Source organism: Heterodontus francisci, chromosome 20 (genome assembly GCF_036365525.1).
Source record: "Heterodontus francisci isolate sHetFra1 chromosome 20, sHetFra1.hap1, whole genome shotgun sequence".
Lineage (NCBI taxonomy): Eukaryota > Metazoa > Chordata > Chondrichthyes > Heterodontiformes > Heterodontidae > Heterodontus > Heterodontus francisci.
In genome coordinates, this window is record NC_090390.1 from 14757925 (window position 1) to 14782855 (window position 24931).

General features: G+C 42.7%; 1 protein-coding gene across 3 annotated transcripts in view; it reads right to left on the reverse strand.

The window, feature by feature from the left end:
- Window positions 1–7438: 7438 nt before the first annotated feature.
- The window catches only part of ccar1 (cell division cycle and apoptosis regulator 1), a 74737-nt gene continuing 57244 nt past the window's right edge, over window positions 7439–24931 (reverse strand). For all 3 annotated transcript variants that reach the window (XM_068052402.1, XM_068052403.1, XM_068052401.1), the window contains exons 20-25: window positions 24309–24397; window positions 23742–23882; window positions 22891–23011; window positions 13175–13360; window positions 9690–9895; window positions 7439–7799 (exon numbers count right to left, since the gene is read on the reverse strand). In XM_068052402.1, coding sequence (XP_067908503.1) covers window positions 7740–7799; window positions 9690–9895; window positions 13175–13360; window positions 22891–23011; window positions 23742–23882; window positions 24309–24397 — 803 coding nt within the window. In that variant the 3' untranslated portion in view covers window positions 7439–7739. The remainder of the gene's footprint in view (window positions 7800–9689; window positions 9896–13174; window positions 13361–22890; window positions 23012–23741; window positions 23883–24308; window positions 24398–24931) is intronic.

Genomic DNA, 24931 nt, shown 5'->3' on the forward strand with positions numbered 1-24931 from the left:
TCCAGCATTTCTTGTTTTTATTTCAGATTTCCACCATCTGCAGTATTGTGCTTCTATATTCGCTGTTTGTGAGCTGCCCGCACTGGTTCCAGTGGAGGTGGGCTGCACACTTCTCATATACCTGAGAGTGGCGTTGGGCCCAGCTTCTCCTGTTGCTGGCTGTCTCTGCTCTCAGCAGGGAGCTGAGCAATATTGTATTGATAGTATGTGCTGCGGGCAGCCTTCTGTTCTTAAAGGGAAGCTGCAGCTAAGTACTCTTGCTGCAATTCTAAACAAGGAAAATGGAACAGCAGGGCAGGGAGAGGGGTTAAAGGTTCATGGATGCAGCACTTGGAAGCCTTAGTGCTGGAGGTGGCTAGGATAAGAGACACCATGGTTTCCAGAGGGTGGGGGTGGGAGCAGGCAGCACTCAAGGAACACCCTCAGAAGGGAATGCAAGCAGATGGCCAGGAATGTTTCTAGATATGTAAATAGGAAGAGATTTGTGTAAGTAAACATGGGCCCATTGGACACAGAGGTGACATTATAATGGAGAGTAAGGAAACCGCAGAGACATTAAACAAATACTTTGTATCTGTCTTCACAGTCAGAACCAAAAACATTGCAGAAACAATGGGGAATAAAAGGTTTAGTGTGAATGAAAAACTTAAAGAAATCAGTGTAAGAAATAGTACTGGCGAAATGAATGGGTCCAAGATGATCACAGTAGACACATGGCAACACAATATCATTACTATAATGGAAACTTGGCTTAAGGAGGGGCAAGAATGGCAGCTCAACATCCCTGGAATTAGAGTGTTCAGATGTGATAGAGAGGGAGATAAAAAAAAGTGGGGGGGAGGGGGGAAGTGTAGCATTATTAGTCAAGGAATGGTTGGGGATTTCAACTACCCCAATATCGACAGTGTGAAGAGCAGAGGGGCCAAAAATTCATGAACTGCATTCAAGAGAACTTTTTTAGCTAGCAGGTAACAAGCCCAACGAGAGGGGACACAATTCTAGATTTAGTTTTCAGTAATGAAGCTGGGCAAGTGGATGAAGTAACAGTGGGTGACCATTTTTGAGATAGTGACCATAATACAGTTAGTTTCAGCATAATCATGGAAAAGGACAAAGCTAAAACAGGAGCAAAGGTTCTAAATTGGGGGATGGCAAATTTTACAAAACTGAGAGGTGACCTGGCAAAGGTGGACTGGATACAGCTACTTGAAGGAAAATTAGTGGCAAACTAGTGGGAGGCATTCAAGAGCAAGATACTACAGGCACAGTGTAGGCATGTCCCCACAAAGATAAAGGGTGGTACTGCCAAATCTAAAGCCTCCTGGTTATCTAGAAGCTTACAGGGTAAGTTAAACAAGAAAAGAAAGCTTATGATGATCACAAATATCTTAATACTTTAGAAAGCCTAGAGTATAGAAAGTGTAGGGGTGAAGTTAAAAAGGAAATTAGAAAAACAAAGAGAGGACATGAAAAATTATTGGCAGGTAAAATCAAGGAAAGTCCGAAGATGTTTTATTAAGAGCAAGAGGATAACTACGGAAAGGGTAGGGCCTATCAGAGATATACAAGGGGACTTATGCATGGATGCAGAAGATGTGGGCAGGGTTCTTAATGAGTTTTTTTGTCTCTGTCTTCACAAAGGAGAGGGTTGATGCAGAAATTGTAGTTAAAGAGGAGTGTGAAATATTGGATAAGGTAAGCATAATGAGAGAGGAAGTGCTTGAGGGTCTGATATCCCTGAAAGTGGAAAAATCGCCAGGACTGGATGTTTTGCATCCCAGGCTGTTAAAGGAAGCCAGGGAGGAAATAGCACATGTGCTGAGGATCATCTTCAAATCCTCACCAGATACAGGCAAGGTACCAGATGATCAGAGATCTGCGAACGTTGTACCATTGTTTAAAAAGGGTGCGAGGAATAATCCAGGTAATTATAGGCCAGTCAGATAGACCTCAGTGGTAGGTAAATTGTTAGAATCTATTCTGAGGGACAGGATAAACTGTCACTTAGAAAGCCATGGATTAATCTGGGATAATCAGCATGGATTTAAGGGAAGGTCATGTCTTACTAACTTGATTGAGTTTTTTGAGGCAGTAACAAGGAGGATTGATGAGAGTAGTGCAGTGGATGTGGTTTACATGGAATTTAGTAAGGCATTTGACAAGGTCCCGCATGGCAGACTGGTCAGTAAAATGAAAGCCCATGGAATACAGGGGAAGGTGGCAGGTTGGATCCAGAATTGGCTCAGAGACAGCAAACAAAAGGTAGTAGTCGACAGATGTTTTAGTGATTGGAAAGTGGTTTCCAGTGGCTGAGTGTTGGGTCCCTTGCTGTTTATGGTATATATTAATGATTTGGACTTGCACGTAGGAGGCATGATTGGGAAATTTGCTGAGGACACAAAAATTGGCCGCGTAGTTAATAGTGAGGAGAGTCGTGGACTCCAGAACGATATCAATGTTTTGGCTGAGTGGGCAGAAAAGTGGAAAATGGAATTCAATCTTGAGAAGTGTGAGGTAATGCATTTGGGAAGGGCAAATAAAGCGAGGGAATACACAATAAACGGGCAGATATTGAGAGTAGAAGAAGTGAGACACCTTGGAGTGCATGTCCACAGGTCACTGAAGGTGGCAGGACAGGTAGAGTGGTGAAGGCGGCATATGGATTGCTTTCCTTTATTGGCGGAGGTATAGAGTACAAAAGCAGGGATGTGATGCTGTATAGAGCACTGGTTGGACTGCAGCTGGAGTATTGCCTGCAGTTTATTTATTTATTTATTGATACAGCACTGAAACAGGCCCTTTGGCCCACCGAGTCTGTGCCGACCATCAACCACCCATTTGTACTAATCCTACACTAATCCCATATTCCTACAACATCCCCAATTGTCCCTATATTTCCCTACCACCTACCTCTACGAGGGGCAATTTATAATGGCCAATTTACCTATCAACTGCAAGTCTTTTGGTGGTGGGAGGAAACCAGAGCACCCGGCGAAAACCCACGCAGACACAGGGAGAACTTGCAAACTCCACACAGGCAGTACCCAGAATTGAACCCGGGTCGCTGGAGCTGTGAGGCTGCGGTGCTAACCACTGCGCCGCCCACTAATAGTGGTCACCACATTACAGAAAGGACATAATTGCTCTGAACAGAATACAGAGGAGATTTACAAGAATGTTGACAGGGCTTGAGGGTTGCAGCTATGAGGAAAGATTGGATAGGTTGGGATTGTTTTCCCTGGTATTGTGGAGATTGAGGGGTGACCTGATTGAGGTGTACAAAATTATGAGAGGTCTAGATAGAGTAGACAGAAAGGACCTGTTTCCCCTGGCGGGGAGGTCCGTTACCAGGGGGCACAGATTTTAGGTGATTGTTAGAAGGATTAGAGGGGACAAGAGGAGAAACTTTTTCACCCAGAGGGTGGTGGGTGTCTGGAATTCACTGCCAGGATCAGTGGTGGAAGCAGAGACCCTCAATTCTTTTAAAAGGTACCTGGACATGCAGCTAAGATGCTGTAACCTGCTATGGACCAGGTGCTGGAAGGTAGGATTAGTTTGGGTAGATAGCTTATTCAGACGGGGCGGACATGACATGCTATGTTCTAAGTGGCAACAAATCCCCTGGACCTGACTAACTGCATCCCAGGGTTTTAAAAAAGGGAGCTGCAGAGATAGTAGATGCATTAATTCTGATGTTCCAGAATTCCTTAATTCTAGTACAGTTCCCAAGGATTGGAAGGTGGCAAACATAACCTTGCTATATAAGGAGGAAGGAAGAGAGAAAACAAGGAACTGTAGGCTAGGGAACTATAGGACAGTTAGCCCAACAGCAGTAGTAGAAAAAATGCTAGAATCCATTATTCATAACGCAGTAACAGGACACTTAGAAAATCATAATATGATTAAACAAAGTAAACAACAATTTATGAAACGGAAATAGCGTTTGACAAATCTGTTGAGAGTTTTGCTGAGGACGTAATTAGCAGGATAGATAAGGGGGAACCAGTGGATGTAGTGTATTTGGATTTTCAAAAAGCATTTGATAAAGTGCCACACAAGAGGTTGTTACACAAAATTAGGAATTATGCGATTGGGGGTAATAGCATGGATTGAGGATTGGCTAATGGACAGAAAACTGTTTGAATAAAAGGGACATGTTTGGCTCAGCAGGCTGTAACAAGCAGGATATTGCAAGCATCAGTGCTTGTGCCTCAGCTCTTTACAATCTATATTAATGGCTTACAGAGTGTAACATATCCAAGTTTGCTAATACAAAGTTAGGTGGGAAAGTAAGCAGTGAGGAGGATGCAGAAAGGCTACAGAGGAATATAGACAGGTTGGGTGTGTGGGCAAGAACATGGCAGATGGAATACAATGTTGCAAAATGTGATGTTAAAAATAAAAAATAATATTTTTTGAATGGTGACTGGAAAATGTTTGTATTCAGAGGGTCCTGGGTGTCATTGTACATGAATCACAAAGTTAATGTGCAGGCACAGCAAACAATTAGGAAGACAAATGCTGTTATCTTTTGTTACAAAGGGATTGGAGTATCCGAGTAAAGAAGTCTTACTACAATTATACAGGAGACTGGTGAGGCCACATCTAGAGTATTATGTGCAGTTTTGCACTCCTCACCTAAGGAAGGACATTCTTGCCCTAGAGGGAGTGCAACAAAGGTTCACGGGATGAGGGACTTGTCCTATGAGGAGAGATTAAGGAGACTAAGCCTATATTCCCTGGAGTTTAGAAGAATGAGAGGTGATCCAAATGAAACATATACAATTTTGAAGGGGTTTGACAGGGTAGATGCTGAGAAAATACGTTTCTCCTGGCTGAGGAAATCTAGAACACAGGGTCACAGTCTCAGAATAAGGGGGTGGCCATTTAGGACTGAGATGAGGAGAAATTTCTTCACTCAGATAGTGTTTCCACAGCCCTCTGGGGTACAGAATTCCACAGATTCACCACCCTCTGAGTAAAGAAATTCCTCCTCATCTCAGTATTAAATGGCTGCGTTCCCTTGTTCTAGACTCTCCAACTAGGGGAAACATCCTATCCACATCCACCTTGTAACGCCCTATAAGAACGCTGCAAGTTTCAATGCGATCACCTCTCATTCTTCAAAACTCGAGAGAATACGGGCCCAATTTCTGCAATCTCTCCTCGTGAGACAAACCCGCCATCTCAGGGATGAATCTGGTGAACCTCCGTTGCTTTCCCTCCATGGCAAGTATATCCTTCCTTCGATGAGACGACCAAATCTGTACACAATACTCCAGGTGAGGTCTCACCAATGCTTTATACAATTGAAACAATACATCTTCACTCCTGTACTCAAATCCCTTGCAATGAAGGCCAACATACTATTTGCCTAAACTGCTTGCTGCACCTGCATACTAGCTTTTACTGACTCATGAACAAGGACACCCAGATCTCTTTGGACATCAACACTTGCCAACCTCTCACCATTTAAGAAATACTCCGCTTTTCTGTTTTTTCTACCAAAGTGATCACTTCGCACTTATTCATATTATATTCCATCTGCCATGTTCTTGTCCATTCACTTAGCCTGTCCAAATCCCGTTGAAGCCTCCTTGCAGCCTCCTCACAGCTTACATTCCCTCCTAGTTTTGTCTCATCTGCAAATTTGGAAATATTAGTCCCCATATTCACATCATTTATATAGACTGTAAACAGCTATGGCCCAAGCACTGATCCTTGCGGTACCCCACTAGTAACAGCCTGCCATCCTGAGAATGACCTATTTATTCTTACTCTCTGCTTTCTGTCTGTTAACCAATTCTCAATCCATTGCAGTATATTACCCCCCAATCCTCCTGTGTGGGACTTTATCAAAAGCCTTCTGAAAACCCAAATGCACCACATTCACTGGTTCTCCTTTATCTATGCTACAAGTAACATCTTCAAAAAACTCCAACAAGTTTGTTAAACATGATTTCCCTTTCACAAATCCATGTTGACTCTGGCCAATCATATTATTTTCCAAGTGTCCAGTAATCTCATCCTTTATAATATTCCAACATTTTCCTTTCTACTGACGTCAAACTCACAGGTCTGTAGTTCTGTTTTCTCTCTTGCTCCCTTCTTAAATAGTGGGGTTATATTTGCTACTTTCCAGTCTGTAGGAACACTTTGAGAATCGATAGAATTTTGAAATATAACCACCTATCACCGTCTGCTATCTCTATAGGCACCTCCTTCAATACTCTGGAATGCTGCTCATCTGGTCTAGGGGATTTATCAACTTTCAATCCAATTACTTTTTCAAGTACTACCTCTTTATTGATACCAATTACTTTCAGTTCCTCATTTTTAAAAGTCCCTGGTTCCCTAGTATTTCTAGGAAATTTTCTGTCTTCCTCTGCGAAGACAAGCACAAAGTAATTGTTTCATCTCTCCGCCATTTCCTCATTCTCCACCACAAACTCTCCCGTCTCCACCTGCAATGGACCCATATTCATCCTTGCTAATTGATTCCTTTTCATATACCTAAAGAAGCTTTTACAGTCTGCCTTTATGTTTCTAGCTAGCTTAGATTCATAATTTCTTTTCCCTTTCTTTATCAGTTTCTTGGTCCTCCTTTGTTGGACTCTAAATTGCTCCCAATCCTTGGGTTTACCACTTTTTCTGGTGACCTTGTAAGCCACTTCCTTTGACCTAATGCAATGCTTAACCTCTGTTGTTAGCCACAGTTGATTCACCTTTCCTGTTGGGTTTTTGTGTCTTAGAGGAATGTATAATTGTTGTAAACCACGTAATACTTCTGTAAATACCAGCCATTACTTGTCTACCGTCAAATCTATTAATGTATTTTCTCAATCCATCATAGCCAACTTGCCCCTCAGTTTCCTTGGTTCAGAATTAAGACCCTAGTTTCAGAATAAACTGCATCTCTTTCAAACTTAATGTAGAATTCTATCATATTGTGGTCACTATTTCCTAATGGCTCATTTGCAGCAAGGTTGTTAATCAGCCTTTTCTCATTGCATGGTCATTGGCTGCTTGGTCATTGAGTGTATTGAAGACAGGTCGATAAATGTTTGTGAATTTATGGGATATGGGGATAGTGCAGAAAGGTGGAGTTGAGGTAGATGATCAGCCATGATCTTATTGTTTGGCAGAGCAGGTTTGAAGGGTTAAATGGCTTCCTCCAGCTCCTATTTCTTATGTTCTTATGTAAGCTGTATCTGCCCTGGGAGTGCTTGATGGGACAATGTAGAGGGAATTTTACTCTGTATCTAACCCTTTTACACCTTCAGTGTAATCCCCAAAATCACTGACTGTGACATTTAATATAATGGACCCACTATATGCACTCTTGAAGCAGTTTGATATAAAGGGTAGTTTAGAGTTTGAGACAGATAGCTCAGCCCAGTCAGTTTTAAAGATAAAATGTGGCCAAGCAGCCAGTATGCCCAGTTTCTTATTCTTTATTAACATAAAAAGTTAATGTTGCTCTAAAAACATTTTGCAATGCAAAAGTATCTTCAGTCGAGTCACTACTGATCCTTGAAGCAGTTAGGAAGTCCACTTTTGCTATTTTTTTGTTTTAAACAGTTCATGGTTATTCAGAACTTTGTACATCTTTTTTTTTCTACAAACACATCCTTAAACTACAAAAATCCATGACACATGCAGTGCTTTGGTCAGCTGCAACTCAGTAAAATAATTATATAACAATATGGTTGACTACTCTGGTAGCCTCAAACCACACATCATGCAGGTGCTCCATTTTCCCTGGATTTTTTATTCTTGTCTTCATCTGAGCTTTCACCCTGTTTTAAAACATATTTGAAAGAATATAATAAATTAGAAACAAATTGAACCAACTAAGAAAGGTCACATGAATGCAAGATGTCGCAGAAGTAAGAGCACACAAGGATAGCAGCTCCTGCCACAGTTACTAAACTGTGTAGAGCCAATGGCCCGAGTATGATCTGTGCTGAGTGTGCTGCTCTCAGCCAGGGCCACTGCCCTAACATTACAACAGGACTCAGTGTCCCAAAAATCAGCAACAGCTTCTGCATAGTGTCTAGTGATTCCTGCTGGAACGGTGCACACGCTTTCCCCTATGCGCACGTCAATGCCCGCTTGTGTTCATGTGCACCAGTGTCCGTGCACGCATTTGTGTACACATGTGCCTGTATCCACATGTGCATTTGCATCCATGCTCATGTATCTGTATCTATGTGTGAATCCCCACAACAGAATTGCCTGGAGATTCTTAATGTGAAGGCTGACAAATGGGCATCTGGGCCAGACAATGCCAGAACTGATGAAACTGTACCCCTGCCAGAGTCAGTACCTTCAGGAGAAGGAAGGAACTGAGGGAGACAAGGTTCTGCTTGTATTACTGTCAGTAATGCCACATTTCACCAATAGTAGTAAAACATCTACTGGGCGTGGAAGTGAAGGGAGTAAAAAAAAAAATCTCAACATTACTGGAAAGAAACAGAAGTTGCATTTATATAGCATTTTCTATCTTCAGAAGATCGAAAGAACTTCACAAACAATAGATTACTTGTGAAGTCCCTGTTATCTAAGCAAACACAAAGGCCAACTAGAACACAACAAGATCCCACAAAAAGCAAATGAGATAAACGACTAGTTGATTTGCTGATTGAGGGAGGAATACTGGCTAGGACAGAAAGAGAACCACAGGGCTCTTCTCTGAATGGTGCCACTGGATCTTTTACATCCACAGGAATCGCTGAAACAGGCAGATGGGGCCGCAATTTAATACCACATCATGAAGACCACTCAGCATTCCTTCAGCACTGCATTGATTGGCAAGCATAAATTAAATACTCGAGCCCTGGAGCGGGGAGCGACTTCATGAATTCTGACTCAAACATAAGTGCTGCCACGAAGCCTAGCTGACTGGGATGGGCTTGGGGGCACCGCCAACAGGGTAAAAAAAACCAAGGCAGCACTCAAGGAGCAGGGAAGTTCTCTCAATCTCTTGGCCACATTTATCACACAAGCAATGTCAGTAAAGAATTTAACTCATTACATAAAACGTACAGCACAGAAACAGGCCATTGGGCCCAAAAGGCCTATGACACCACTTATGCTCCAGATTATGCTCCTCCCACCCCATCAACATATCCTTCTATTCCTTTCTTCCCCATGTGCTTATCTCACTTCTTCAATGCATCTGTGCCATATGCCTCAACTACTCCATGTGGTAGTGAGTTCAGCATTCCAACTACTCTCTGCGTGAAGAGATTTCTCCTGAATTAACTACTGGATTTAGTACTGACTACCTTATATTTATGACCTTTATTTCTGGATTCCCCTACAAATGGAAACATCTTCTCTATGTCTATCTTATCAAACCCTTTCATGATTTTAAAGGCCTCTATCAGGTCACCTCTCAGTCTTCTTCTTGCTAGAGAAAAGCACACCAGTTAGTTCAGTCTTTCTGTGCTATTTGTGGGAGCTTGCTGTGTAAAAGTTGGCTGTTGAGTCACCCTACATTACAACTGTGATTACACTTCAAAAGTACTTGATTGGCTACAACGTCCTTTGGGACTTCCTGAGGCCATGAACAGTCCTGTATAAATGCAAGTACATTCTTTCTTACCCTAAAATGAGTTTGTGCCTTGTGATAAGGAGTCATTGAGTTATATGAGGAAAACGAGTTGGCAAATGTCTATCTTTACCTGTTTAAGGACACTGTGAATTTCCTCCATAACCGATGATAGTTTCTTGCCGGTATTAGTCAACTGTTGTTCCAAACGTAGCTTTGCCTCCTCACATACTTTCAAGTTCTCCTCAGCACGAGTCAGGCATCTCTTACTTTCTTTTAGCTCCAGAGACAGACTTTTGCTGGCAGTCTCCAGACTGGATATCTGCTTTGTTCCGTCTTCTGTATAAAACAAAAATATGGTGAACTGATAGATCTCCCTTGGAATTGCTCACCGATAGTCTGAGATCCAAGTGCTATCAAGACAGCTTATACACAACCCTGCCTTGCCCATCACTGACACAGTAAATGTACTGCAGCAGTACGTCAAATGACCAATGAGGTAAAAATATCAACACAATGCAATGAAACCTACAAGCCTTGTGTATGTCATTAGCACTCTACTTAACTTGTTTAAGTTGCAAGGAACTTAGTTTCTCCATTCCTTCAAACCTCCTATTCTGTTATTTGTTATATATTTTTCTTCCATCTCCCATGATGGAGTTACAGTTTTGTTTAAGATGCAAGTATCTCATTAGCCCATTTATTCTTCCCTCCCCAAATACTTTTCTCCCCACACTATTTACATTATATGCAATATTTTTTCTCTCTCCTACATCCCATAGTAGACTTGTATCTTTCTGAAGTTGTTGCAAAGGTATTTACAGCATGGAAAAAGACCATTCGGCCCAACAGGTTCATGCTGGTAGATATGTTCCACATGAGCCTCCTCCCATCCCTCTTCATCAGCATATCCTTTTCTCCCTCATATGTTTATCTAGTTTCCCCTTGAATATATGTATGCCATTTGCCTCAACTGGTCCTTGTGGTACTGAGTTCCACATTCTAACCACTCTCTGGGTAAATAAGTTTCTCCTGAATTAACTATTGGATTTATTAGTGACAATTTTGCAATGGCCCCTAGTTCTGGCCTTGCCTACAAGTGGAGACATCTTCTCTATGTTTATCTATCAAATCCTTTCATAATTTTAAAAATCTCTATCAGGTCACTCCTCAGTCTTCTCTTTGATAGAGAAAAGAGCCCCAACCTGTTCAGTCTTTCCTCATAGGTATAATCTCTCAGTTCTAGTGTCATTCTAGTTAATCTTTTTTTGTGCTTTCACCAGTGCTTTTATGTCCTTTTTATAATATGGAGAATAGAACTGATCACAGTTCTTTACCTGTGGTCTAACCAAGGTTCCATATAGGTTTAACATAACTTGTCTAATAACTTCTCTTTCCATCTAATCCTCTGGAGATGAACCAGAGGTTCATGTTGTTGTAGCATAGCTCAGGACATCTCCAATGATCAGATGGCCATTTACCACAGCTAAATTCTAAGCTGACCATTAAACCACTTCATATCTTCAGCCCTAGTAGATATTAGCCTTCTCAGTGACACAAAGGCTTAATTTTAAACAACCTACTTACTAGGGTTTTTATTAAACTAGAAGAACGGAAATTGTTAGATTTGGATATTCTTCCTGATGCTCATTGTGTCACTGATATTACCTATGGTTTCTGTCTGGCTGTAGTGTGTTGAGAGCATTGTCGAAAACTATGGTATAAGTGTAGCTGTATATGTAGTTCCCAGCAGAAGCAAAATGCTGCATATGCTGGAAATCTGAAATAAAAACAGAAAATGCTGGAAATACACAGCAGCTCAGGCAACATCTGTGGAGAAACATTAGCTCTATTTCTCTCTCCATGGAAGCTGTCTGACCCTGCTGAGTATTTCCAGCATTTTCTATTTTTACTTATGGAGTGGCCATATTGCATCTACCTCTCTCACTTATACATAATTGGACTACAGTGGTTGGAAATCCTCAGCTCCCAAAGCTCAGGTGAAGTTTCCAACTCTCAGACTGAAGCAAAAGTCAGGATGCAGGTCCCAGAGAATCAGGTTTCTGTAAAGGAAACTTCTTATCTGGATTTATAATATTAAATGATTTAAGTTTATGCATAATTTTCAAGTATTTTGTGGATTACAGACTGTGTGTTTGGTATGTTAGAATCTTATTTTTTTACTATTCATAGAATCATACCGCACAGAAGGTGCCCAATATGCCTGTGCCGACTCGTTGAAACAGCTATAGTCCACACCCCTGTTCTTTCTCCATAGCCCTGAAAATCTTTCCTTTTCAAGTACTTATATAATTTCCTTATTACTGAATTGCTCTACCACCCTATCAGGTAGTGCATTCCAGATCATAACAATTCGCTATGCAATAAAATGATTTTAAACCTGTTCTGTATGACTTCTAGGAAACGGGCATGGAACTGGAAGGCAAGTACTTTGGAGTGGAAAGGCAGATTGTGAAAGGGCCAATAATTGGAAAGCAATGAAGGATCTAGATGGGGTTTTTTCAGAATTGATGAGGACCGCTGTTTAGTTGGGTTATAAACTATCTGATTTAACAGCCACTTAGCTTAGCAGACAAGATGGTGGCCAAAAGAAATTGGGGAAAAGTGAGCCTGATTTGATTGGTTCAATTTGCTGCTGTTGCTAGTCCCTGACTGGTAGTTTTCAAAACCATCTCTAGCATTGTTGTGTGGATTGGTGGTGTTTCCTACTTGGCTGTACTTGAATAAATCACATGGCGGTTATTGGTCCAATTGGTTGCGAGTCTGACAGTCACTTTACATGTGATGCACTGGTCCACACACTTCAGTTACCTGCTACAAAGACACTGAATTATGTAAGTGTTTTTATTGTGCTCTGATCGCAGCAAAATACAGTTAATGCATAAACTAATTTGAAGTTAATTAGTTGAGAAGTATATAAAATCTAGGCTCTGACAGTGACTCCGTGAGTGAATGCACTGCCTGGTCTGGCATTGAAGTACAGGTTCAATTCCTGCCTGGTCAGGGTTTGACACAAACCAGGAAGATCCCAGCTGCACATACTGCCTGGCCTAGTAGAGTCAAACAAATGTCCAGAAAGGTTTGTGAGTTTGATTCACCATGAGCTCTGTGCTGGGTGATGTGATCCAATGAGACTGAGGAGGGGAAAGTCAGCTGTATAATTACAAGATTTGTATCTAGCCCACACTGGAAACATAGGTCAGTACATGTCCAAACCAGTCAGGGATCCTGACTGCTGTCGTGTGTGGACACTGAATGAAGACCAGATGGGATTATGTCCTCCATAGTTTACTGCCTACGGGCACTCACTGTCCACACTGACAATTAAACAGCGGCCACTTGTGTGAGGTGATGGAAACCTGTCAGCTCTCAAGGAACTGTACCCCAAGAATCAGCGCCTTTAAAAGAGAAACGAACACTGGGGTCACAGGGAGATGGAGTTCACCTGCAGGGTGAAGAAGCAATGCATCTTCAGGCTGACCATATATGTAATTAAATATCTTAAAAAAACATGTTCCCACCCCTCACCCCATGGTGACATTGACTATTTCTTATTCTTCATGGATACCACAATCTCTCACAGACCCATTTTCTTACCCATCTTGCCCTCCAGTGCCTGCACTTTCAGCTCCATTTCCGCCCGAGTCTTTTCACTTTTTTGTAATTTTTGCAGCAAGCTCCCCACATCCACCATCGCTCCATTATACACGATCAGGTTGCTGCTTTCTGCCCCGTTGCTGGATTCTGGTTTCACTGTTAAACTAGGCAACAAGAGTTTGTTACCTACAATAAATACATAAAGAGGCATGTTATTTCTGGGACCTGGGTTCAAATATAGCCCATTGTGATAGGCAAAAAAAACCCTCCAAAAAAAAAAATCGCTGCATGCTGTAAGAATTTATGGGAAATAAATTGGGCAAGTTTCAAATGTAACTGCCCTGGGAGTGTTTGATGGGAGAGCGCAGAGAGAGCTTTACTATGTATATATGTATACGAGATGGTTTTCTAGAACAGTATGTTGAGGAACCAACTAGAGAACGGACTATTTTAGATCTAGTATTGTGCAATGAGAAAGGGCTAATTAATAATCTTGTTGTAAAGGAGCCTCTAGGGAAGAGTGACCATAATATGATAGAATTTTACATTAAGATTGAAAGTGATGTAGTTCAATCTGAAATTAGAGTCTTAAATCTAAGCAAAGGAAACTACCAAGGTATGAGGGGCAAAGTGGCTGTGGTAGATTGGGAAACTGCAGCAAATGGTATGACGGTAGACAGGCAATGGCTAGTATTTAAAGAATCAATATATAGTTTACAACAAATTTACATTCCTTTGAGACACAAAAACCCAGCATGAAAGATGATCCAACCATGGCTAACAAGAAAAGTTAAAGGTTGTATTAGATCAAAGGAAGAGGCTTATAAAATTGCCAAAAAGTAGGAAGTCTGAGGATTGGGAGCATTTTAGAATTCAGCAAAGGAGGACCAAGAAATTGATAAAGGAAGAGAAAGTAGAATATTAGTTTATTTTAGAGATACAGCACTGAAACAGGCCCTTCAGCCCACCGAGTCTGTGCCGACCATCAACCACCCATTTATACTAATCCTACACTAATTCCATATTCCTACCACATCCCCACCTGTCCCTATATTTCCCTACCACCTACCTATACTAGGGGCAATTGCTAATGGCCAATTTACCTACCAACCTGCAAGTCTTTGGCATGTGGGAGGAAACCGGAGCACCCGGAGGAAACCCACGCAGACACAGGGAGAACTTACAAACTCCACACAGGCAGTACCCAGAATTGAACCCGGGTCGCTGGAGCTGTGAGGCTGCGGTGCTAACCACTGCGCCACCCTATGAAAGTATGAAAGTAAACTAGCAAGAAACATAAAAATGGACTTTAAATGCTCTATAGGGATGTAAAAAGGAAACGATTAGCAATGACAAATGTGGGCCCACTACAGGCAGAGGTAGAGACAGGCGAATTTGTAATGGGGTAAAAGGAAACGGCAGAGAAACTAAACAAGTACTCTCAGTCTGTCTTCATAGAGGAAGATACAAAAAAAAACTCCCAGGAATACTAGAGAAGCAAGGGACTAGCGAGAACGAGGAACTGAAAGAAATCAGTATTAGTTAAAAAAAAAGTAAAACTGCAGAAATTAATGGAACTGAAAGTTGATTTAAAGAAACCCTAGACCTGATAATCTATATCCCAGAGTGTTGAAAGACATGGCTGTAGAGATAGTGGATACATTGGTGGTCATCCAAAATTCTTTAGGTTCTGGAACAGTTCCTGCAAATTGAAAGGTAGCAAATGTAACCCCATTATTCAAGAAAGGAGGGAGCGAGAAAACGGGAACTACAGACTTGTTAGTCTGCCATCAGTAGTAGGGAAAATGCTAGACTCTATCATAAAGAATGTGATAACGAGATACTTGGAAAACAATGGTAGGACTGGGTAGAGTCAACATGGATTTATGAAAGGGAAATCATGTTTGACAAATCTGTTGGAGTTTCTTTGAGAATGTAACTAGGAGAATAGATAAGGGGGAAATCGACGGATGTGGTTTATTTGGATTTTCAGAAGGCTATTGATAAGGTCCCACGCAGGTCAGTGAACAAAATTAGAGCAAATGGGATTGGGGGGTAATATACTGGCATGGATTGAGAATTGATAATGTACAGAAAACAGAGAGTAGGAATAAACAGGTCATGCTCAGGTTTGCAGGCTGTGACTAGTGGGGTACTGCAAGGATCAGTGCTTGGGCCCCTGCTATTCACAACCTATGTCAATGATTTGGATGTGGGGACAAAATGTAATAATTCCAAGTTTGCTGATGATACAAAACTAGGTGGGAATGTGAGTTTATTTTTATTTTATTTTATTTAGAGATACAGCACTGAAACAAGCCCTTCGGCCCACCGAGCCTATTCCGACCATCAACCACCCATTTATACTAATCCTACATCCCTACCACATCCCACCTATACTAGGGGCAATTTATAATGGCCAATTTACCTATCAACCTGCAAGTCTTTGGCTGTGGGAGGAAACCAGAGCACCCGGCGAAAACCCACGCGGTCACAGGAAGAACTTGCAAACTCCGCACAGGCAGTACCCAGAATTAAACCCGGGTCGCCGGAGCTGTGAGGCTGCGGTGCTAAGGGGATTTAGACAGGCTAAGTGAATGGGCAAGAAAATGGCAGATGGAATATAATGTGGAAAAATGTGAGGTTATCCACTATGGTAGGAAAAACAAACGCAGAGTATTTCTTAAATGGTGAGAGATTGGGAAGTGTTGATGTTCACAAGGACCTGTGTGTCCTTGTTCATAAGTCACTGAAAGCTAACATATAGGTGCAGTAAACAATTAGGAAGGCAAATGGTATGTTGGCCTTTACTGCAAGAGGATGAGTGTACAGGAGTAAAGAAGTCTAGCTGCAATTGTATAGAGCCTTGGTGAGACCGCACCTGGAGTATTGTGTACAGTTTTGGTCTCCTTACCTAAGGAAGGATATACTTGCTATACAGGAAGTGCAACAAAGGTTCACCAGATTGATCCCTAGGATGGTGGGATTGTCCTATGAGGAGAGATTGAGGAGACTGGGCCTATATTCTCTAGAGTTCAGAAGAGAGAGGTGATCTCATTGAAGCAAACAGAATTGTTACAGGGTTCAACAGGGTAAGACGCAGGAAGGATGTTTCCCCTGGCTGGGGCTCTAGAACCAGGGGACACAGTCTCAGAATAACAGGTAGGCCATTCAGGACTGAGATAAGGAGGTATTTCTTCACTCAGAGGGTGATGAATCTTTGGAATTCTCTACCCCAGAGGGCAGTGGAGGCTCATTGAGTATATTCAAGACAGAGATCAATAGATTTCTAGATATTAAAGATATGGCGTTGAGGTAGATCAGCCATGATCTAGTTGAATGGCAGAGCAAGCTTGAGGGGCCAAATGGCCTACTCCTGCTACTATTTCCTATGTTCCCAACCCGTGGGAGTGTTTGATGGGACAGTGTAGAGGGAGCTTTAGTCTGTACCTAACCCATTTTATCTGTACCTGCCCTGGGAGTGTTTGATAGGACAGTGTAGACCTTGGCTAAATGCTAATCAGAATGTAATGATGCAGACACTAGTTACCTAGTATGATCACACTGTGACAAAATCCTTCCTCATCCCTCTTACTGATGTTGTAGACCATTGTAAAGTTGTCCAAACACACACACGCCAGCTTGCCCAGTACAATCAACTGATAATACCCCAAAGATGGAGTGGGATAAAGACTCTTCAGCCTGGACACCCTTACTGACAACCATCTGCATAAAGGAGTTCTTTCTGATCTGTTGTATGTTTGCTCTTCACTCTGTGATCCATAGCCCTTCTCCCCCACTCTTTCCCAATACTCCCTGCCCAAGATCAGGGAAGAAAATCAAAGGAAATCAGAGGCAGACACAATCAAGACTGAAACAGAAAAAAGCTGGAAGAGAGAGAGAGAGAGAGAAAAAAAGAACGAACGAACACGAGAACAACCGAGACAAGGAAGAGACAGACCATGGTCTTCAACATTCCCAATCAGTTTAAAGTACATATAGTATTTTTGTGCGAATTCAAATTCACACCAGCAAATTTTTAAATTTAATCTAAATGAATAGATAAAAACAATATTGGTGAATCCCAGGTTGACACTTACAATTGTATTTTTTAAATTTAGAAACCAAGGTTAAAGGCCAATATCCATAGTGCAGCCCAACAAGATTTAAAAAAAGGTCAAAGATAGATGAAGTAAAACACAGGAGTTATTACCAGACACCTTTCTTGGGTTTAAAAGCTAGTAGATTGTAGAAGGAAGGAGTGAAGGGAGGAAACAGTGTAACAAAAATGGAGTAATTTTGTATGTAGCTTATAGGTTGTCTTTGCCTTGCACCACTTAGCTTAACAAGACCTTTCAAAAAAAATAAGACCAATCTCTAAACAATTTTTGCAAATACATGACTACTATCTTTTGGCTCTGCATGTAGTGCATCAGGAAGAAGCAGCCTAGCCAATACCACTAATAGCAGAGGGTTGTGGATGCTCCATCATTGAACATATTTAAGGCTGAGATATTTTGGACTCTCAGCAAATCAAGGGATATGGGGAGCAGGTGGGAAAGAGGAGTTGAAGCAGTAGATCAACCATAACTGTATTGAATGGTGGAGCAGGGTCAAGGGACTGTATGGTCGACTCCTGCTCCTATTTCTTATGTTCTTAACTAAAAACATATTAGAATTAGAATATTACAGCGCAGTACAGGCCCTTCGGCCCTCGATGTTGCGCCGATCATCTGACCTACACTATTCCATTTACATCCATATGTCTATCCAATGACCACTTAAATGCCCTTAAAGTTGGCGAGTCTACTACTGTTGCAGGCAGGGCGTTCCACGCCCCTACTACTCTCTGCGTAAAGAAACTACCTCTGACATCTGTCCTATATCTTTCACCCCTCAACTTAAAGCTATGTCCCCTCGTGTTTGCCATCCTCATCCGAGGAAAAAGACTCTCACTATCCACCCTATCTAACCCTCTGATTATCTTGTATGTCTCTATTAAGTCACCTCTCCTCCTCCTTCTCTCTAACGAAAACAACCCCAAGTCCCTCAGCCTTTCCTCGTAAGACCTTCCTTCCATACCAGGCAACATCCTAGTAAATCTCCTCTGCACCCTTTCCAAAGCTTCGACATCCTTCCTATAATGCGGTGACCAGAACTGCACGCAATACTCCAGGTGCGGCCTCACCAGAGTTTTGTACAGCTGCATCATGACCCCGTGGCTCTGAAACTCGATCCCCCTACTAATAAAGGCTAACACACCATATGCCTTCTTAACAGCCCTATTAACCTGGGTAGCAACTTTCAGGGATTTATGTACCTGGATACCAAGATCTCTCTGCTCATCTACACTACCAAGAATCTTCCCATTAGCCCAGTACTCTGCATTGCTGTTACTCCTTCCAAAGTGAATCACCTCACACTTCTCCGCATTAAACTCCATTTGCCATCTCTCAGCCCAGCTCTGCAGCCTATCTATGTCCCTCTGTACCCTACAACACCCTTCGACACTATCCACAACTCCACCGACCTTCGTGTCATCCGCAAATTTACTAACCCACCCTTCTACACCCTCATCCAGGTCGTTTATAAAAATGACAAACAGCAGTGGCCCCAAAACAGAACCTTGCGGTACACCACTAGTAACTAAACTCCAGGATGAACATTTGCCATCAACCACCACCCTCTGTCTTCTTTCAGCTAGCCAATTTCTGATCCAAAGCTCTAAATCACCTTCAACCCCATACTTGCGTATTTTCTGCAATAGCCTACCGTGGGGAACCTTATCAAACGCCTTACTGAAATCCATATACACCACATCCACGGCTTTACCCTCATCCACCTGTTTGGTCACCTTCTCGAAAAACTCAATAAGGTTTGTGAGGCACGACCTACCTTTCACAAAACCGTGCTGACTATCGCAAATGAACTTATTCTTTTCAAGATGATTATAAATCCTGTCTCTTATAACCTTTTCCAACATTTTACCCACAACCGAAGTAAGGCTCACAGGTCTATAATTACCAGGGCTGTCTCTACTCCCCTTCTTGAACAAGGGGACAACATTTGCTATCCTCCAGTCCTCCGGCACTACTCCAGTCGACAATGACGACTTAAAGATCAACAACAACGGCTCTGCAATCTCCTCCCTGGCTTCCCAGAGAATCCTAGGATAAATCCCATCTGGCCCAGGGGACTTATCTATTTTCACTCTTTCCAAAATTGCTAACACCTCCTCCTTGTGAATCTCAATCCCATCTAGCCTAGTAGGCTGTATCTCAGTAATCTCCTCGACAACATTTTCTTTCTCTACTGTAAATACTGATGAAAAATATTCATTTAACGCTTCCCCTATCTCCTCTGATTCCGCACACAACTTCCCACTACTATCCTTGATTGGCCCTGTTCTAACTCTTATCATTCGTTTATTCCTGATATACCTATAGAAAGCCTTAGGGTTTTCTTTGATCCTATCCGCCAATGACTTCTCGTGTCCTCTCCTTGCTCTTCTTAGCCCTCCCTTTAGATCCTTCCTGGCTAGCTTGTAACTCTCAAGCGCCCTAACTGAGCCTTCACGTCTCATCCTAACATAAGCCGCCCTCTTCCTCTTGACAAGCGCTTCAACTTCTTGAGTAAACCACGGCTCCCTTGCTCGACAACTTCCTCCCTGCCTGACCGGTACATACTTATCAAGGACACGCATTAGCTGCTCCTTGAATAAGCTCCACATTTCGTTTGTGCCCATCCCCTGCAGTTTCCTTCCCCATCCTACACATCCTAAATCTTGCCTAATCGCGTCATAATTTCCTTTCCCCCAGCTATAATTCTTGCCCTGCGGTATATACCTGTCCCTGCCCATCGCTAAGGTAAACCTAACCGAATTGTGATCACTATCGCCAAAGTGCTCACCTACATCTAAATCGAACACCTGGCCGGGTTCATTACCCAGTACCAAATCCAATGTGGCATCGCCCCTGGTTGGCCTGTCCACATACTGTGTCAGAAAACCCTCCTGCACACACTGGACAAAAACAGACCCATCTAAAGTACTCGAACTATAGTATTTCCAGTCAATATTTGGAAAGTTAAAGTCCCCCATAACCACTACCCTGTTACTCTCGCTCCTGTCGAGAATCATCTTCGCTATCCTTTCCTCTACATCTGTGGAACTATTCGGAGGTCTATAGAAAACTCCCAACAGGGTGACCTCTCCTCTCCTGTTTCTAACCTCGGCCCATACTACCTCAGTAGACGAGTCCTCAAACGTCCTTTCTGCCGCTGTAATACTTTCCTTGATTAACAATGCCACACCCCCCCCTCTTTTACCCTCTTCTCTGTTCTTTCTGAAACATCTAAATCCCGGAACCTGCAACATCCATTCCTGCCCCTGCTCTACCCATGTCTCCGAAATGGCCACAACATCAGGATCCCAGGTACCAACCCATGCTGCAAGCTCACCCACCTTATTCCGGATGCTCCTGGCGTTGAAGTAGACACACTTTAAACCAAGTTCTTGCTTGCCAGTGCCCTCTTGCGTCCCTGTAACCTTATCCCCTACCTCACTACTCTCAACAGCCTGTACACTGGCACTGCAATTTAGGTTCCCATTCCCCTGCTGATTTAGTTTAAACCCCCCCATTGTATCTGGAAGCACAATAACTAAGCAGTCCCAAGTGTTACATACAATTAGCATGCACCACTGGGTTATTAAGCCCTGACATTGTTTGATTGTGATAGGCCCAATATAGCTAGCACTTGCCAGACGCCCTAGGTGGCCACTGCCGTGCCTTAATGCATGTGTCCAAAGTCCTAACTGATTGACTCAGAGTCTGTAGTATCAAAAGGTTTTATGGTTACAAGAATTGGATAACTGATTTAATTATGGTTTTGGTAATAATGGTAACAAGTAAAGAGGCAAAAGCCAGTCGATGGGCAAGATACCAACGTAGTTCCAAGAAAGATTGAACTATTAGGGTTGGGCAGCTACTCTGTTCAAGAAGTGTTCGTCTATCTGCTTCTTGAAAGTTGCAAAGAATGCCATTTAAAGGAACTCAACTGATGGCTTTAATCTTTCATGAACTGGTTCAAAGCTGTACTGTACAAACTGACTTTAATAATTGGCAGGTACTAATTTCTGTAAAAGACTCTATTCAGGAGTGAGCCTTTGGATCTTATAGTCTGTTATGAAAGTGTCTGGTATGATTGTTATTAGCTGAGGTGGCATGGCACGCATTGGAAAGCCTATTTACAAGCCCAGAGACAATAAATAGGTCTATTGTTCGTCCAGGGAACACTATCCTACATTACTCTAGGCAGGAGATTAAGCTTCAGTTTATCACTAACTCAAAAAACAAAGAACAGTACAGCACAGGAACAGGCGATTCGGCCCTCCAAGCCCGCGCCAATCTTGATGCCTGCCTAAACGAAAACCTTCTGCACTTCCGGGGACCGTATCCCTCTATTCCCATCCTATTCATGTATTTGTCAAGATGCCTCTTAAACGTCGCTATTGTACCTGCTTCCACCACCTCCCCCGGCAGCAAGTTCCAGGCACTCATCACCCTCTGTGTAAAGAACTTGCCTCGCACATCCCCTCTAAACTTTGCCCCTCTCACCTTAAACCTATGTCCCCTAGTAACTGACTCTTCCACCCTGGGAAAAAGCTTCTGACTATCCACTCTGTCCATGCCGCTCATAACTTTGTAAACCTCTATCATGTCGCCCCTCCACCTCTGTCGTTCCAGTGAAAACAATCCGAGTTTATCCAACCTCTCCTCATAGCTAATGCCCTCCAGACCAGGCAACATCCTGGTAAACCTCTTCTGTACCCTCTCCAAAGCCTCCACGTCCTTCTGGTATGTGGCGACCAGAATTGCACGCAATATTCTAAGTGTGGCCTAACTAAAGTTCAGTACAGCTGCAGCATGACTTGCCAATTTTTATACTCTATGCCCCGACCGATGAAGGCAAGCATGCAGTATGCCTTCTTGACTACCTTATCCACCTGCGTTGCCACTGTCAGTGACCTGTGGACCTGTACGCCCAGATCTCTCTGCCTGTCAATACTCCTAAGGGTTCTGCCATTTACTGTATACTGACACCAATTGGCCAGGCGCCTTTGCACAAGTGCACTCGGCTCACACTGTGTCGCCGGCGCATGCGCAGTTTCTCCCACCACTGCGGTCACTGGTGTGTACCAGTTTGCCGGTGCCAATACTGATTTGCGCCTGTGTGTGGTGGCATCATCATTCTCGCTGCCTGTAGCTCAGGGATCTGTCTTTTCTGCCGCTGCCCCATTCCCTCCACCGCCTCTCGCTTGCCCCTCTGCCAAGCCCTCGCCACCCCTCTCCCAAGCTACAGTCCCCATTTTTCCTCCATTTACAGTTGCTCTGAGAGTTCCCAATACTTGCTGTTGCTCCCGGAGTTTGCCGCTTACACTGCACTTTCCGGCCAGGGTGAGCGTGGGAAACCCTTCGACCCCTTCTCTGTGTTTTGGCTGAATTTGGTAACTACGACTGTCTAGGACATTGCTGCCTTTGACCTCACAGGCACTGCAACTACATGTGTGGGTAGTGCACCCTCACCAAATTCAGCCTCAGTTTATAGCTTGTCTTTAGGAGCTGGTTCTTGTGTTGGGCATAATAAGCCTGAATTGGAAGGAGTAGTTCCACAATTGTTATGGCCTGGGAGAGGATGAATTGAAGGAGGTACAGTACCCAACAAATTATCACATTCCACCTCACTCTCGGTCACTTTTACTTCATCTTTTGGGCCATCAGTTAGCTTCCTGTACAGGCAAGAGTCTCGCAGCACCGCTTTACTGATTAACTTCTTAACCTGGAAATAAAAATAAGAAACACATGATTAGTACAGGAAAACCGATCTTTCTTCCCCTCCCTTCTTCTGAAGGTCTCGATTCTTGTTGGGTTATTGCTCCATAAGTACTGGCAGCTCTTCACTATCTCGCTAAGTGTCTCTTATTCAGATATAAACATAGATATGGAGTTTCTGCAGGCAATCCAACTACAGGAGGCAACATCATTGTTTATCATCTTACATCAGTACACCAGGAATCACTGTACAGCAAGTGGGAGTGGCTGAAGTTTCCCTCTCTAACCCAGGGGCATTAAGGCCAAACGTCGCCCCAGCTTGGATCAGCTAACACAGCGAAGACCTGGAATAGAAGTTGGGACAATCTGGATTTTAAATCTCAGCTAGATAATGACTTTATAAATGGAGACATCGAGGGAGTGTAATTAGAGTCATTGGACTCCACCAGCAACAGGAAGTCCATTTTTTTTCTTTTCCTAGTCCGGGGTGCTTAGATAATTTGTGACTGTCAAAATTTCTACAACACAGAATTTCTCCCAGGGTGCTGTCTGGGATCTGTCGGACAGTCCACTGCTCTGAATTTGTGTACAGTTTATTCTTGTTTTTGCTTACTTAGCTAAGATTCATTTTACTTTCCTGTGGATTTTGTTCATGGCTGTAAAGCACTGCATCATTTAAATAGGCATTTCCTGCACTGTGATAGTGTAAATTCAACTCTTTATGAGGGGAATTGTACCTGCGCACGTGAAAGATGGAGTCCGAGAGTGTAGATGATTTCTTCAAGATCTTTCTCAAGCAGAAAACCACAGTAACTTTGATCAAAATAAACAAAAGCGAGAAGAAGATCCTTGTTGTGTGTGAACAGCTGTTTCTTTTCCTTAAAGAGTCAAAACAATTGTAGTCAAGATTTTATGAACATAGCCTGGAAAAAGTGCTTATTTTTGACCCGTACTGAACTTTTAGCCGGTACTGTTGCTGAACTTATTTAGTGCATTGGCACTAGCACAGTACAAGGATGATCACACGTAAACCAGAATAAGTCTCATGTCATACTCTCAATTCATCTGCAAAGTTGTCAACTTACCATTGTCCCACTACCATCACCAATGGCACATCTATACTCAACAAAACTGCACCCTGTTATTACTCTCTCCACACACAACCCAAGTTTGGACAGACAAAATCTGCAAAAGCCCTGATGGGTGTTTTTCATTAGTTCAAGTGTGGAAAAATTAACGCAAATGCAACATCCCACTTCACCAAAATCTTGCTGACAGCACCAAGTCACAAACTGATTCTGCACCTTCTCTTTGGAAGTGTTGTCTCTGGATCTCTTTGTTCCCTCCCGTCTGTCATCCTTTCGATCTCTGCCGTTCTCTTCCTCATCTCTATCTGTTGAGAATAAAATTTAATAAAATATCTCGAGTGAAGTCACTCACTGTAAAATTGGATTATATGGACAAGAGTGTAATACTATTTAACGCACAACAGCTGACAAGGTGAAGTTGTGTTTAAGGTTACCTGTCTCTAAAGCCAGGCAGGCTAACATGATAATCAAACACAGGCTAAGATCACTCAGAGTAAATTGTTCTTTTCCCAGTGAACTTTGCAGATTACCTGTAAATTTCTGGTTGCAGTTAAGAAGCAATAACTTGCATTTTAGATAGAAAAATGTCCCTAGGAGTTTCACAGAGCGAAGAAAAAAGTACAGATTATGAGCCATGGTGAGATGTCAGCATGTGTCTGCAGTTAACGTGATGTGTCAAGTGTGTTAGTCTAGTGGGTGGTGCATAGCGGTTAGTCTGCTTGTCACCTCTCACTGCTGGTTAGCAGTACAAGTACTGTGAAAGAGAGCACCAAGTGTGTAAGCCTCTCCCTGCCAGTACATAGCCTCTCCATCAGCAAACCCTATATAATGCCTCCAAG